The following is a 15,467-nucleotide window of genomic DNA, read 5'->3' as shown; positions in this document are numbered from 1 at the left end:
TCCACGCTACTAGGCATCCTAGGCTAGCGTTGAAATTTGGCGCCTTGCATGTAAGCGGGGAATCGTGATCGTAAGCAGAGCCTTTGATCGGTCGAGTTGGTATTTGAAAAGCGTTTGTAACCTTTTGTTATGAAATGCATATAGTTAGATAAAGAATATAAAATTAGAATATAACAATCCACACACGCATGCCTCGAAATTGCAAGGTTTTCCTTATACGTCGCGAAGCAACACGGTCGGCCATTTTGTGGAGCCAAAATTTTGACTCAAAAAAAGGGCAGATGGTGTTAGCTCGCATCGAAAACGAAAACCGTGCAATTTCGAGTGATACTTGTGTGGATGATTGTATTCCTCTTTTAAGATATCTTTCTAACCATAATGTATTTCATAACAAACTGTTTCAAACACTTTTTCCAAGTCAGCGAGTTCCTTTAACTTCAGCCCTTTTCACACTACTCTATTCCCTAGGGGGAACCCCAAGAATAACGGCCGGTAGATCAATCCATGATACCTCACATGGAATAATGCTTCTCCACCTAAGAAATAAACAATACAAAAAAAGTTATTTAATTATTAAACAAAAAAATGAATGTATCGGCAAATAAAAGAGCATGTGATGAATTACAGCTTAAAACAAGCAGGGTTATTGCTGTGTGATTACTTCCTGCGAATGTGAATGCATTATGAATGTTGATGTCACAAGTTCGCAACAAATAATTCACAACAGTTGAGTTGTGCTTAACTCTCTTGCAAATATCGCAACGAAAACAGAGTTGTAGACGTCAAATTGACGCCAAATTGGTATCGCAAAAATTATGAACCAACGCGGAGCGAGTACATAATTGGTCTACATGTTTCCACTAGCTTGCTCTAGTCATAGTAAGGAGACTTACCCGTAAGATTGTTGGTTGTTTTTGTAAAGCCTTCTCATACGACTCTCCCAGATACCATCTCAGTTTTGGAGTCATTCAGAGCGAATGAGTAAAGATAAAGTAAGATGAAACTAGACCTACCCGTAAGATTGTTGGTAGTTTCTGCAAAGCCTTCTCATATGACTCTACCAGATATTCCATCTCAGTTTTGGAGTCATTTAGAGCGAATGAGTAAAGATAAAGTAAGATGAAACTAGACCTACCCGTAAGATTGTTGGTAGTTTCTGTATGTAGTTTCTGTAGAGCCTTCTCATATGACTCTACCAGATATTCCATCTCATCTTCTTCAACGTCATGCTTTATCATGTTAGTCTTGCCAGCATGCTCCAGCATCTTCAACAATTTGGGAACCTGAATAAATAATCACTTATGTCATTAATAATAATAATAATAAAGAATATTTATAAGGCGCCAAAATCCACCAAAATGAGGTGCTCAGGCACACAGGAGGGGGAACCACACACAGCAAGGAAAACGGGGAAAGCTATACATAAAAGAACTACCGAGTTTGGCAACAAAATCTCAAAAAGTTTAAATTCTTTATACAAGGTGTATGCATTAACATTGAAATACAAACATAAAGGATGAGCAATTTCAATTTCCTTTGAAAAGCAGTTTTCGAATGGAGGTAAGAGGTGTATTTGTAACCAGGATGAATAATAACCCCCTCTTAAACTGAATTCGTCGATGTAGCATTACGTCACTGTTTGTATAAATATTCATCTCATGCAAATCACGCTCAATTCAAATCAGCTAACACCATTTCAAATCAGCTAACACACCATTGGCGACGCACTATATTTTCCCGTCATTCAAATACTGATCGAAGACAAGTCAGCATGTTATATTTCCCTTCGTCTTCTAGAATAAATAACAACACAAATAATAACTTGCAGAATAAATAACAACAACTCATGATAAACAACGAAAGCCGAGTCCTATTTCCCAATTGTTTGGCCTTAAAACAACTCAGGGCCACATACAGTACATTAAAAACAAAAAAAGGTTTCCCTAAAATCTTCCTGCAATGATCCTTAATTGGATGCAACGACATACCTCATATTCTTGAAGCAATGAATAAGCTACTCCTGTCTTGCCGGCTCTAGCCGTCCTACCAACCCGATGTATATACGTCTTGATGTAAGGTGGCATGTCATATGAGATGACGTATCTAGCATTCTCTATATCCATTCCACGAGCCATTGCATCCGAACAAATTAACCTGAATAAGAACATTTACAACATAATCAACAACTTAACAAAAAATAATAAAAGCCATGGCAACGGAACAGATTAACCTGAAATAAGAACATTGACAGCATAGTACATGTATCAATAATAATAATAATAGTTGGTAAGACACTGCTCTAAAATTGCAAAGGTCATGGGTTAGAATCCTACCAGAGTAATATGCCTGTAACTTTTTTCCACAGAAATCAGGAAAGTACTGATTATACATACCAATAACGTTCCCATAGTTTTAGAGTTTGTTTAACTCAAACAGTTAAGTAGGATTTAAAAACTTTGCATGGTGGAAGTATGTGAGGTTTGAGGTAACACCATGAGAAAATATCTTTTAAGTAGGGTTGGTTCTGAAAGTGAACCGGTTGTTGACAACTCAACACGTTTCCATCATTACGCTCTGATCGTCTTCTAAAACCCAATGCTCTGATCGTCTCCTTAAAACTGAGTTATCAACCACTGGTTCTTTTCAGGACTGAAGACGATCTGAGCACACTGAAAGAGATTTTGATTGAATTACACACCACTTAATAATTTTATATCTCTTTTATTTCAAAACACATTTGTTTTCTTTTTTTAATCTATTGCCCAGTCTCACTCATGCATAATGTCCTTTTTCGTTTTTTTTTTTTTTTTTTACGTCTTTGTGTAATTTTGTCCTTGTCTTTAGGGAACAGAAAAAAAAGCTTTTGCTTCTTCTTTTTCCTACATGTTAATGTCAAACTAGTTTCTATTTATTGTTCAATAACTAGATTAAGTTTTCCTTAGTACACGTTATTATATGTTTTCTGAACACTGTTATCACATCGATTGATAGATGTTGACATGAAATAAATGTGTCTGAAATGAAATGAAAATGAAGGAAACATTGAGTTATCAGCCACTGGTTCTTGTCAGAACCAACACTACTCAAAAGAGTTTTTTGCGTAGCGCTACTGCAAACAACACCCATTACTCAACCGTTGCTCACAGTTCTATCTTGCCAGCTTTGAACTGTTTCAGTAAGCTCTGATCATCTCCAAAAAAACATATACTACGATTGTCTCCTAAGGACGATCAGAGCATAATGACACTCAAAAGAGATTTTCACATGGCGCTACTGCAAACAACACCCATTACTCAACAGTTACTCACAGTTCTATCTTGCCAGCTTTGAACTGCTTGAGTATCTGCCGTCTTTGTCCTGCCGTTTGATTGGATGAAAACTCTGCAACCTCAATCCCTCCAATCAGCTTGAGTAGATGGTAGAGACGATGTGTGGATTCAATGGTGTTTGCGAAACACAGGATCTGAGAGAGCTTCAGGGACTGGATGAGATGAAGAACGACTAAGGGTTTCTCGCCAGGCGTGCACTGGATGTAACGCTCCTAAACATCAGAAAATAGAATTAGCCAATGCAAACTGCTGAGGCACCTCGTCAAACTATCTCCTGGAATATTCAGGGAAGGCTTTATTTTGTTGGGAAAACCACAAACAGGTGACCTTGCTCAGTGGTAACCACGAACCAGGCTTCCAGTTGATAACAATCTTAGTGCTCATGGTCTAATCTTAAAGTCAGTGGACACTATTGGTAATTGTCAAAGACTAGCCTTCACAGTTGGTGTATCTCAACATTATATATAAAATAACAAACCTGTGAAAATTTGAGCTCAATCGGTCATCGAACTTGCGAGATAATAATTAAAGAAAAAGCACCCTTGTCACGCGAAGTTGTGTGCGTTTAGATGGTTGATTTCGAGACCTCAAGTTCTAAATCTGAGGTCTCGAAATCAAATTCGTGGAAAATTACTTCTTTCTCGAAAACTATGGCACTTCAGAGGGAGCCGTTTCTCACAATGTTTTATACTATCAACCGATTCAAGGCAACGTGTCCCTCTAAGCAAAACTTATTCATAGTTTCTTCATGGCCTGATGAATAAAACATACTTTGAGTCCAAATGGAGTGGTGAACTTTCCAACAAACTCCCCTCTTTCCTCCAAAGCTTCCTGACCATCCACCTGCTTCTGTTTTCTTCTATTCTTCGACGTCACAACAGATGTTATCAAACGAGGCTGGAATAAATTGAGCTGGGTCAACTTCTCTGGGTTCTGAGAGAGGGTTGCAGAAAACAGCAACTTCTGAAGCTAAAAATAGAATAACAAGCAAGTTTTAGTGTCATGTTCAATGCTTCTTATAAACACGTCCCTGTTTGCATCATGGATAGACCACTTTAATCTAAAGCTCTTCGTTTCACCATAATGTTGTGCCAAGACTGAGTGGGTTTTGAATCCCCAGCCCCGACACTTGTGTCCTTAAGCATGACAATTAACCATTGCTTCGTCCTGGATGGGACGTGAAGCCGTTGGTCCCATGTGTTGTGTAACGCATGTAAAAGAACCCAGTGCACTTATTGAAAAGAGAAAGGGTTTGCCCCAGTGTTCCTGGCTGTGGCTGCTGTATGCGCCATAGCACCTTGTAAACCCTTATAAGGTGCTACATAATTGGGTCTCATAATTCACCTCTACAAAAACACACCTTTCTGAAAGTGTGTATATACTCAGCGCCTTGAGTACCTTGCTTTGTAGATAAGGGTGCTATATAATGTAAGACTCTGATATTGTTATAGATCATTACTTACTGGCATTTGAATCTTTGAACAGCTAGCTACTGTTATTGGTCCTGGAGTTTGCCTTCTACTATCCTTGTATGCACACTTCTCTACTTGAGCAATCCAATCCTGAGATATCTGATCCATCATTCGATCAGCCTCATCAATAACCTATAATCAATCAATTACACATTTATTGATTAACAACAAGACTCATCATTCGATCAGCCTTGTCAATAAACCTACATGTATAATAAATGTATTCAAAATTGATCATTCAATCAGCCTCTTCAATAACCTATAATCAATACATTCCGAATTGATTCACATACAATCAGCCATCAGAATTTTGTTTTGCTTAGCAGCTCTATGAAATTGGGCCTTGATGTTGTCAGTAAAGCACACAATGATTAAACAAATTCATTTTACAACCCACATTACCAAGCCCAGTGATCCTAACCTGACGTGTACAAGCCTCGAAGCAGGTGGAGAGCAGAGCAGAGAGACAGTCCGTTATATTGAGTTGATCTTTATGATTAAAAATTGCTTTCATGGTGCGATTTAACAACTTTTCTAACTGCTTCACAATAACCTAAAAGCACATGTCTATGAACTTGTTATCATAAAAAAATAAAAGTGTTGAAAACTGCCGTGTGATGTTTAATGCACGTAAAAGACCCAGTGCACTTACAGTAAACAAGAAAGGGATTCACCCTGTGTTGCTGGTTTGATTGGCTCCATATTGCGCCACAGCACATTGTAAACAAAGGGAAAAGGTCTCACACTTATAAAAAAATAGCTCCACATACCTTACAGGAAAAATACAGACTGTTAGAGCGTCATGAGTGTCACTGAGGGATGTATTTGAGTGCTATACAAGCCACTAATATTGTTATGTTAAAGGCAGTGGACACTATTGGTAATTACTCAAAATAATTATTGGCATAAAACCTTTCTTGGTGCGATTAATGGGGAGAGGTTGATGGTATAAAACATTGTGAGAAACAGCTCCCTCTGAAGTGCCATAGTTTTCAAGAAAGAAGTAATTTTCCACGAATTTGATTTTGAGACCTCAAGTTTAGAACTTGAGGTCTCAAAATCAACCATCTAAACGCACACAACTTCGTGTGACAAGGGTGTTTTTTCTTTCATTATTATCTCGCAACTTCGATGACCGATTGAGCTCAAATTTTCACATGTTTGTTATTTTATGCATATGTTGAGATACACCAACTGTGAAGACTAGTCTTTGAAAATTACCAATAGTGTCCACTGCCTTTAACAAACAATGAAAGACTGGTTAACCTGAGAAACAGCTGCAGCCACAGCCCTGAGAAACAGCTGCAGCCACAGCCCTGAGAAACAGCTGTAGCCACAGCCCTGAGAAACAGCTGCAGCCACAGCCCTGAGAAACAGCTGTAGCCACAGCCCTGAGAAACAGCTGCAGCCACAGCCCTGAGAAACAGCTGCAGCCACAGCCCTGAGAAACAGCTGCAGCCACAGCCCTGAGAAACAGCTGTAGCCACAGCCCTGAGAAACAGCTGTAGCCACAGCCCCCGAGTCCGGCAAAGCCTTAAAGACAGTGGACACTATTGGTAATTGTCAAATTATTAAAATAAGTTAATAGAGGCCAACTTGCGAAATAAGACCAAACAGTACCATGCCAGTTATAAGATTTACTCAAAGCAATCAATATTTGTTGACATTATGCGAGGGGTTCAAGTTGGATATCAGCGATGAAGGCTTGCTGTCTTTAAAGTCACAGGACACCACTGGAAATTGTCAAAGACCACTCTTCTCACTTGATCTCAACATTATGCATAAAATAACAAACCTGTGAAAATTTGAGCTCAATCGGTCATCGAAGGTGCGAGATAATAATGAAAGAAAAATAACCCTTGTCACACGAAGTTGTGTGCGTTAAGATGGTTGATTTCAAGACCTCAAGTTCTAAATCTGAGGTCACGAAATCAAATTCGTGGAAAATTACTTCTTTCTCAAAAACTATGGCACTTCAGAGGGAGCCGTTTCTCACAATGTTCTATACCATCAACCTCTCCCCATTACTCATCACCAAGAAAGGTTTTATGCGAATAATTATTTTGTGTAATTACCAATGGTGTCCACTGCCTTTAAGCCTTGTTCATACTTCCTGCGAATGAAATGCGAAGAAAATTTTGACCTCACAGGGCTGTTTTCGCCGAGAATGTTTAGCAGGATGTGAGTACAAATCAACTGACGCAAACTATCTGTTGCAAATTTTTGACGTCAAAATTGTGGCAAGAAGTATGAACCAGGCCTAAAGGACAAGTCCACCTGCAGGGATAACAAAAACGATAATGATCATGGCGCAAAGAGAATGCATTCTATTGGTTGAATGAGCGTGTGCGTATTCTGCTTGGATCAAATCAACCAATACAATGTGTTCTATTTGTGCCGAGATCATTATCGTTTTTGCTATCGCTGCAGTGTGACTCTGCCTTTAGACAGTTACATGTCATGCATGTAGTACTTACCAAAAATCTGAGATGTTGGAGAGAGAAGCCTTGAGTCTTATTAATGTGATCCACAAGCCTGCCAGGGGTAGCCACTACTATGTCACACTGGGTCTCTCCATTACTAGTCAACCAGAAATTATAAAATGTTATGTGCATGTTAAGGCTACATTATGAAGTTTCTTTGTCATTGTCTAGGACGCATCTGTTTCATTTTTAAACGATAAAAATTGCTGCCACATAAAGTTTCTCAGAAGATGATGAGTGTGTAAACCTGGGGGTCGCACGGCTGTTGCCCCTGTTGTTCATACTCCTGTTGATGACTAAAGCAAGCTAGTCAAAATGTTGAGACCAATTACGAACTCACTTGCTGTTTAGTGCGGTTTATAACGATCCTCTATAAACTAAAGCAGTAGTCCCAGTCAATTTTCTACCTCCGCTCAGGAGAGTTCTTTTCAGAACAGGAAGTCTCCCAAGATCAAAACAAAATCTACTCTCACAGAAGAATATAAAGCAAGACAGTTTTCTAAAGAACAAAATCTACCTGGCAAGTAGGCACACAAATGGTTTTACCGCAAATCAAATATATACAGTAAACACACATAAATATTACCAGCGTCTTGAAGTCATTCTTACCTTGTCTCAACCAACATTCTTTGCTCCTGGCCAAATTTCTTCAGACCACCAACCAGAGCAGGTTTAAGACTGGTTCCTTTACAGAGTGAAGTGAAGACTTTGTGGACCTGTTGGGCTAGATCACGGGTTGGCAAGACAACCAGAGCACGGATACGGGGTACCATTCTGTAAAGCAGGGCCTGGGTTCAGCCGAAAAAAAGGGGGAAATGAATACTGTTTTAATCATTTATGGACAACACTTTTATTTTGTCAATTTGTCAAAGCCCAACAAAGTACATGTAACTATAAGAAACCTGCAGAACGCAACTTCCAAGGTATTCATTTGGTAATTGTCAAAGATAGGAACATCAATATGCATCTCAACATCAAAATATACATGTAACCATCAAATAAGAAACCTTGGAAAATTTGGGCTCAATTGGTTTTAATCAAAGTTACATGTTGCATAGAATTGTGTGATTCCACAAGCCTTTGGAGCCTTTCTCAGTTTCAAATTTGGGGTTGAACAACCTCCTGCTCTGAAACTTTATTACTGCTAAATGAGATAATTTGTGACATTTAGTAGCAAATATGTCCACAAAGGAAGAATAATTTCTCCCAGAAATGCTTCTCAGAATCAAACTTATTTTATTTTTAAACTCCTGTCTTTTTTCATATTCACCTGGAGCACTACTTCAGAGTGAACTGACTCTTAACCCTTTGCACGCTATCGGCGACCACAGTCGACGAGCGTGTTTATTCCTTGCGCGCTGTCGGCGACTCCAGTCGCCCAGCAGTACTGCAAGTAAATAGGTGAGGAATTCTGGGAAACTATTGACCCCTGACCCTCATCCAGCTGCATGTATCTAGCTGTACATGTGTGCAACGATATTTCATCAAAAAAAAAAACATCTTTTGTCTCAAATTTTCTCACAATTTCCGATCAAAAAGCTGTACGCTAAGACAAAATGCGGACACAATGGACGTCCATGCAGCATTTCTGGAAAACTTTCAGGACTCAGACTCCGGAGAATTAGACTTTGAAGAGCTTTTTTCGAGAGATTCTGATGTGTTGAAAATGCTGTATGTGTACTGTGTACGTGTACTGTGTACTTGTCAACGATAACGATGTACATGAACACGACACTGGGTCTGCCGGCAGCAGCGATGGGTCTGGATCGGACGATGGCCCCGATGAAAATCGACAGCAACTGGGCTTGATAGAATAGTGGTAATAGTGGTAATGAAATAAGCGTATCTCGGTTATTCTTTATCCAAAGCCCATAATGTTTACTGCAATAGATGGGAATTAAAATACTGAGTAAAAAGCTTATTTTGCAACTTAGCCCAAAACACTTTCTTCACAGAGTAAAAGTCTTGAGGAAAAATGGATGTGCATTTTAGTAGCCCCACACAGGAAATTCAGCACCAGGGGAATACTGTGTGTACAACCTGCTGTAAACCATATATGTACTACAAAAAACCGATAGTAAATGTGTACTTCGAAACAAGTAAGTTTGCATTGCCATTAATTTTAAGAATGTTCACAAATCGTATACCTTCCCTTTAAAGACACTGGACACTATTGGTAATGGTCAAAGACCAGTCTTTGCACTTGCTCTATCTCAACATATGCATTAAATTACAAACCTGTGAAAATTTCAGCTCAATCGGTCATCGAAGTTGCGAGATAACTATGAAAGAAAAAACACCCTTGTCATACGAATTTGTGTGCTTTCTGATGCTTGATTTCGAGGGAACTGTTTCTCACAATGTTTTATACCATCAACAGCTCCCCATTACTCTTTACCATTAAGGTTTTATGGTAAAAATTATTTTGAGTAATTACCAATAGTGTCCACTGCCTTTAAATGTTGCATACATACGTGTACCTACCTGAACAATAGGGATTGCAAATGCCAGGGTTTTACCGCTACCGGTAGGTGCAGAGACACATACATCTCTTGGACGGTAACCTACATCTCCAGTTTGAATGCCTAGTCTAACTGAATCAAGAATCACTGGTATCACGTGTCGTTGCACTGCAATAAAAGAAAGTTCTGTCACAATAAATTTCAGTTTCAAATTTTGGTAAACCATGTTTGTTTTAAAAAAAGAAACAAGATAACTATAGCAGGAACAGTGCAACTTGGTTTTGAAAACTGTGGGAGTCAGTAGGGATTTAAGTGAAGATCACATATTTCTAGCTGATTTTTGTTTTATACTCCTGAACTAAACTCACTGATTGGTGAGAACCAACATTTTAAAATATCTTCTGGCGTGTATCGATAGCCAACAAAAATCATTTAGAATGGGTGGTAAGGATTCCAAAACGCAAGTTCTAGCAGCGGAATTTTAGCAGCGCAATCTAGCAATTTGAGTGTCCGGCAGTCCGTAAAGTGGTCCATTGCAATTATCTATGACGCACATGACCCAGGAAATGAACCAATATTTCAGTAGATTTTCAGTAGATCAGCATTGGACGAGCCAACCAATCAGGAAGCACTCTAGTGACCTGGTCAAAGTTCAAATGTCAAAAGTAATAAAGCATCACATCAATTAGACCAATGAGTATTAAGGTTGGATCTGTGGTTTCATCCCTGCCTTTCACTGTTTTGTATTTAAGATTTTAGACCTAATTTACAAAATGTATCTGAGTTTCCCTCCTACTAAGACTAGTACATTTTTTGATCATCCTTTCAAACCAGGTAAACCTTCAGGCACAAAAGTCAGAATTCAAGTCACTTTTTTTGAAGCGATGGAAGTTGACAAACAAGTTTATCACTTGTTAAATTGGAAGGGAGCAACTGATTCCATCAATTGTCCAGCCAAAATAAAAGTATATTACTACGTAGATGCTCTACATGGTAAACATCAAACCAGCATCTGACGTGTGATGGTGAACGGCTCTCAGTCATAAATTGTATGGCATATGTAATATTTATTGAAAGTGAGTTTTACTGCAGAGGCTGTATACTCCCCAGGGAGCTGAAATAGTTTAAGGAATGAACTAAATGGCCCAGTGTCCAGGGGTATAGTGTTAGAAGCTTTTTGAGATACCTTTCTGGTGTGAAAGGTGCTATTATACTGGTTAATTGTTATCATCATTATTAATGTTATTGAGCAAAGTTTACCTTCTGTTTCTTCTTATTTTTCTTGTCACCTAGAATTGTAAAGTCCTCTGCCATTTCTTGTTCATCCTCAATCTCATCATCAGAAATGGCAGACTTTGACCTCTGACCTACATCTACCTCACTGTCATCATCCTTTTCAACGTCAACTCCAATTTCCATTTCCTCAGTTACGTTACTATGGTTACCATCATCTTCATTTGGGATAATCACATCACCCTTTTTACTCTTTTTAATCTTTTTAATCTTTTTGACACGTTTGTTGTTCACAGATTCATCTTCATTGTTAACATCTGATGAACCATCTTTGTTAACATCCTCACCGGAGCCATTTCTTAAAGATGAAACTTCTTCTTCATCACTCCCTTCTGATGATTGAGTCTCAGCGATGCCTGAAGAGCTCTCATCAACTTTTCTTTTCTTTGCTCTTTTAGAATCGGATGGAATTGTACTCCGCTTACGAGTCTTTGAAGTAGTTTTGCTCTTTACTTTCTGTTTAGCCACTTTAGCGTCACAACTGGAGTTTAAAGGACTCTCTTCAAGATCTTCAACAATTGCCTTTTCGTCAGGAAGTTCACTTTTCAGTTCATAGCTTGAAGCAGCACTCAGCTTTTTCTTCTTCTTTTTAACTTTGTCCTTTGGAGTCTTTTGTGTTGTCGTATCTGATGTTTTGACCAACTCACTGCTACTACTTGTTAACAGTGCTTGCTCGACTGTTTTACTTTGTTTGATCTCTTTGCTGCCGTCTCTAGCTTTTATAGCAGTTGCACGGTCTCTAGCCTTTGCGTACAACTTTTTTAAGATGACCTTCGGTGCTAGACTTTTCTTCTTGGCTGACGTTTTCTTCTTCTTTGTCTTTTCACCAGCTCCCCTTTTGGCCGGTGTTTCTTCTGCCTTCTCGGAAATTTCATCATGGGAAACTTCTGCAAGGATTTTGCTCCTACTGTTGGTGTCCGTCGATGCCTGCTCAAGACTTTTTCTTTTTCTTGCTTTGGCTTTTTCATGCAACCTTGTTAAGATACCTTCAGAGGATGATCTTTGAGAGTGATTTCCAACCATAAACCTGTACGTACGTACAAAAAAAAAAAAGTCTTGGTATTATTGCACGGTAGATATACATGGGGGTTAAGTAGAAACTTCAGCGATCAATTTCCATGACGCGTAGGCCTAGTACGTAAAATACACTTGTATGCGGTACTGATATTTGCCATCTTGCCCTTGAGCTAATTATTCAATATATGCAGGAAAGCGCCCTCTGTTGTCTACATCATCATGTATGTTGAGCAAGCTCTGTGAAAAAGCTAGAAGGCGGTCGCTGGTTTTGCCGCTTTGTTTGAGAGAATTTTTTTACAAGAAAAAAACTAAATATTTAATTTTTAATTAGTATACTACAAACTAAATCAATCATCAATGTACCTGTAAGTAACCTTAAAAACTTATGAAAATTCTTTTTTAGCTAATAACATAATATGTAAAAAATAATAATAATACTTTACACAGTTCTATTTATTATTTTTAATTTTAGTAATAGTAACAAATAGTAATTAGTAGTATGCCTCTTTTGATTTGAGGATTTTAAATGTTGGCCTATATTGGAGGAGTTGACGGCGAGTTGGAGGCAAGTTAGTAGGACCGCCGAGGGTTGGGTGTGTGCTGTGGCCGATTAAAATATAATTTATATTATATTATAAATAACGTGTGAACTGAACGATGTCGATGGTAATTGATTGGACTTGGACTTGGAAAATTGGAGGATTACAAAAGTTAAAAATTACTCGAAATAGTTTTTAGCATAAAAACTTACTTGGTAATGAGTAATGGGGAGAGGTCGATGGTATAAAAAATTGTGAGAAATGGCTCCCTCTGAAGTGACGTAGTTTTCGAGAAAGAAGTAAATTTTCACGAATTCGATTTCCAGACCTGAAGTTTAGAATTTGAGGTCTCGAAATCAAACATCTAAACGCACACAACTTCGTGTGACAAGGGTGTTTTTTCTTTCATTATTTTCTCGCAACTTTGACGCCCAATTGAGTTCAAATTTCCACAGGTTTGATTTTTTACGCATATGATCAGATACACCAAGTGAGAAGATTGTCTTTGTCAATTACCAATAGTGTCCACTGCCTTTAATAACAGTAATAATAAATCGAATAAAGCGCTGGTATCCAGAACAAAATATTCACTGTGCTAAAGTTTTGAGATTGGGTTTGAATGAAGAAATGTCAGGTTGTAATCTAAGAGTGAGAGGTAAGCCGTTCCACGGGTGGGGGGCCACAAACGAGAAACTTCTATCCCCATAAGCTTTCAACCTGGAAGGTGGAATGGCAAGCTGGACCTTAAGGATCAAATGCAGCAGAAAGGTCAAGTAACACCAAACTTACAGAGAGTTTCTTGTCAATATCTCCAAGGATACTATTTTAAACAAATTCGTTATTATGCATGTCTTACCTAAAAACACAAATGAAAAACGTATGAGAACGTCTCTGATTTAATAATAATTATACTAATTGTGGCTTTTTATAAATAGCGCACATACGCCTGTCACTCAGTGACGCCAAAGGTGCTTCAACATTCAGTATTTCCTGCAATGTATGCGGAACAACGTTTTGAGGAATGAGACAGACTCCTTTGCATAGCATTATGTTTAGAATTTTTAGCATAGATAGGGTTAGAGGCGTCTTTCTCCTGAAAAGGTCAAAACATTATAGTAGACCAGCCAAGGAGTAAAATTTTACTTTGGACGGCATAGTTTGTTAATGGCTGGCATCCATGCTAGATATATTGATCATGGTCCTGGGCAGACGAATAGGCCGGATGCCACCCTCAATTTTGAATTTTAAGGTCATTCCAGGGTCAAAAGGTCAAAAAAGGTCAAAAACTGTGTTTTCAGTCTTTTTAATCAATAATGATCTTTGTAGCTAGATCTACCCATAAAATGTATTTTCATCATCATGGTGACATCACAAGGCTGTCAAATGAAGAGTTAAACTTTAAATTTGTGCACAAACGTATAGTGAAATGAAACATAAAAGTGCGATTATCTCAAAAACTGTCAATTTGCGCATACCGAAGTTACATGTACTCCAGATCTTTCTTGGAACATTTATTTTGAAAATCAATGGTTCTGGTCAGTCGATAGACATCCCAGGCAGTTTTTAAAATCGTAATACTGAACAATTTTTGAAAGTTCGGGCAGGTGCGGGGGTGATCCTGAAACTAGCTTTTACTAAAATGGGTTTATCGAGTAGTGCCATTGTTTAGTAATGTATAGCGTATAATTAACTACACAACGGAAGGCTATGGATGGTAACAACCAAAGCCAGTCATAAGAACTATTAATCAGGGACATTTCCATTTACTTATATCATGAATGGGTACAATTTGGGAATTTAGACACCATATTTAGAGATATCTTTGAGATTCGTTACACAAATGAAAATAGGCCGCATTGGGAAACTTCCGCCACATTATAAAGTTAAATTGCGCCCAAAAATGTATGGTTGGGCTTGAAATGTCTCTCTGAATTTAAATTGTTTAACTGTTAGTAAAAAAAAGTGAGTTTCACTTGCAAACCATGTAGGTTATTACAAAATAAAAAATGTGACACCTCGGAAAGTGGCTTATAGTGTATCAAATAATATTTGTTTTAAATACCTTTTTGGTGAAGGTTTTTTCTGTAAATCACACAAAAAGTCAAAAGTCAGTGCTTTATATTTTACAAACACTGTCAAATTGTTCGCTTTTGGCAAGGATTTGTTTGACTTTTTCTAACTTGGGAGGTGGCCAAAAAGTAAAGTAAGAGTGAATAAACATAGCCTTAAAGGTCTACAGCTGTGTGTACACAATCGTCTGAATTTGCTAGTCTATTGGCCAGCCGGGTTGCTACAGTCAATTGCGTCACATCCACAAGCATATGTGCACTTAAGGTCCTTTCTGAAACAGCTGCATCTGCCCGTCTTGCACTTTGATTTGCAGCCACATGAAACTAGTTCTAGACAGGCATCTGGGATAGGGGGTAGTCTTGTCCATACAGCTTCCAAGCATTCAGACACCTTCTTCCAAGCCGCAGTGTCGATAGGCGGGGAGACGTCTATGGGCTCTTTGTCAGCCTGCAACCATATCTTTGCCTGGTAGTCATGGTAGTTGGCACGTGCTGAGTGAAGTTCCAGTGCATCTCTTGTTGGGGGTAACATTTCCAGACCCTTATTTGCCTTGCCAAAGAGTTGGAGCCTAGAATTGTTGACGTTGGACTGCTCAGGAGTACCATACAGATGACACACAAACTGCTCAATTGACGCAAGTTCTCCATCACGCCCAATTCCCTTGACGAGTAGCGGTTGTTTTTCAAAGGTTTTCCAGCATGACTTCTTCCCGTGGCCAGTAAATGAGGAGGTTGTATCACAGCCCGTTAGTGCGTGGAAGCTGAGAAGGTTGTCTCTCACAGGTTGTGAAAGTCGCCCGTAT

General features: G+C 38.6%; 1 protein-coding gene across 1 annotated transcript; it reads right to left on the bottom strand.

The window, feature by feature from the left end:
- Positions 1-204: 204 nt before the first annotated feature.
- On the bottom strand, positions 205-12,062 carry LOC117299229 (ATP-dependent RNA helicase DDX51-like). The gene is made up of 11 exons (XM_033782695.1): positions 11,327-12,062; positions 9,769-9,914; positions 7,894-8,072; positions 7,279-7,381; positions 4,793-4,933; positions 4,101-4,298; positions 3,309-3,541; positions 1,989-2,154; positions 1,179-1,283; positions 894-923; positions 205-536 (listed from the first exon to the last, which is right to left on the bottom strand). The coding sequence occupies exons 1-11, from the start codon at positions 12,060-12,062 to the stop codon at positions 513-515; spliced, it is 2,061 nt and encodes a 686-aa protein (XP_033638586.1). The 3' UTR covers positions 205-512.
- Between the last annotated feature and the right edge of the window lie 3,405 nt (positions 12,063-15,467).

Source organism: Asterias rubens, chromosome 14, assembly GCF_902459465.1.
Source record: "Asterias rubens chromosome 14, eAstRub1.3, whole genome shotgun sequence".
Classification (NCBI taxonomy): domain Eukaryota; kingdom Metazoa; phylum Echinodermata; class Asteroidea; order Forcipulatida; family Asteriidae; genus Asterias; species Asterias rubens.
This window is presented reverse-complemented; position numbering and strand designations above follow the sequence as displayed.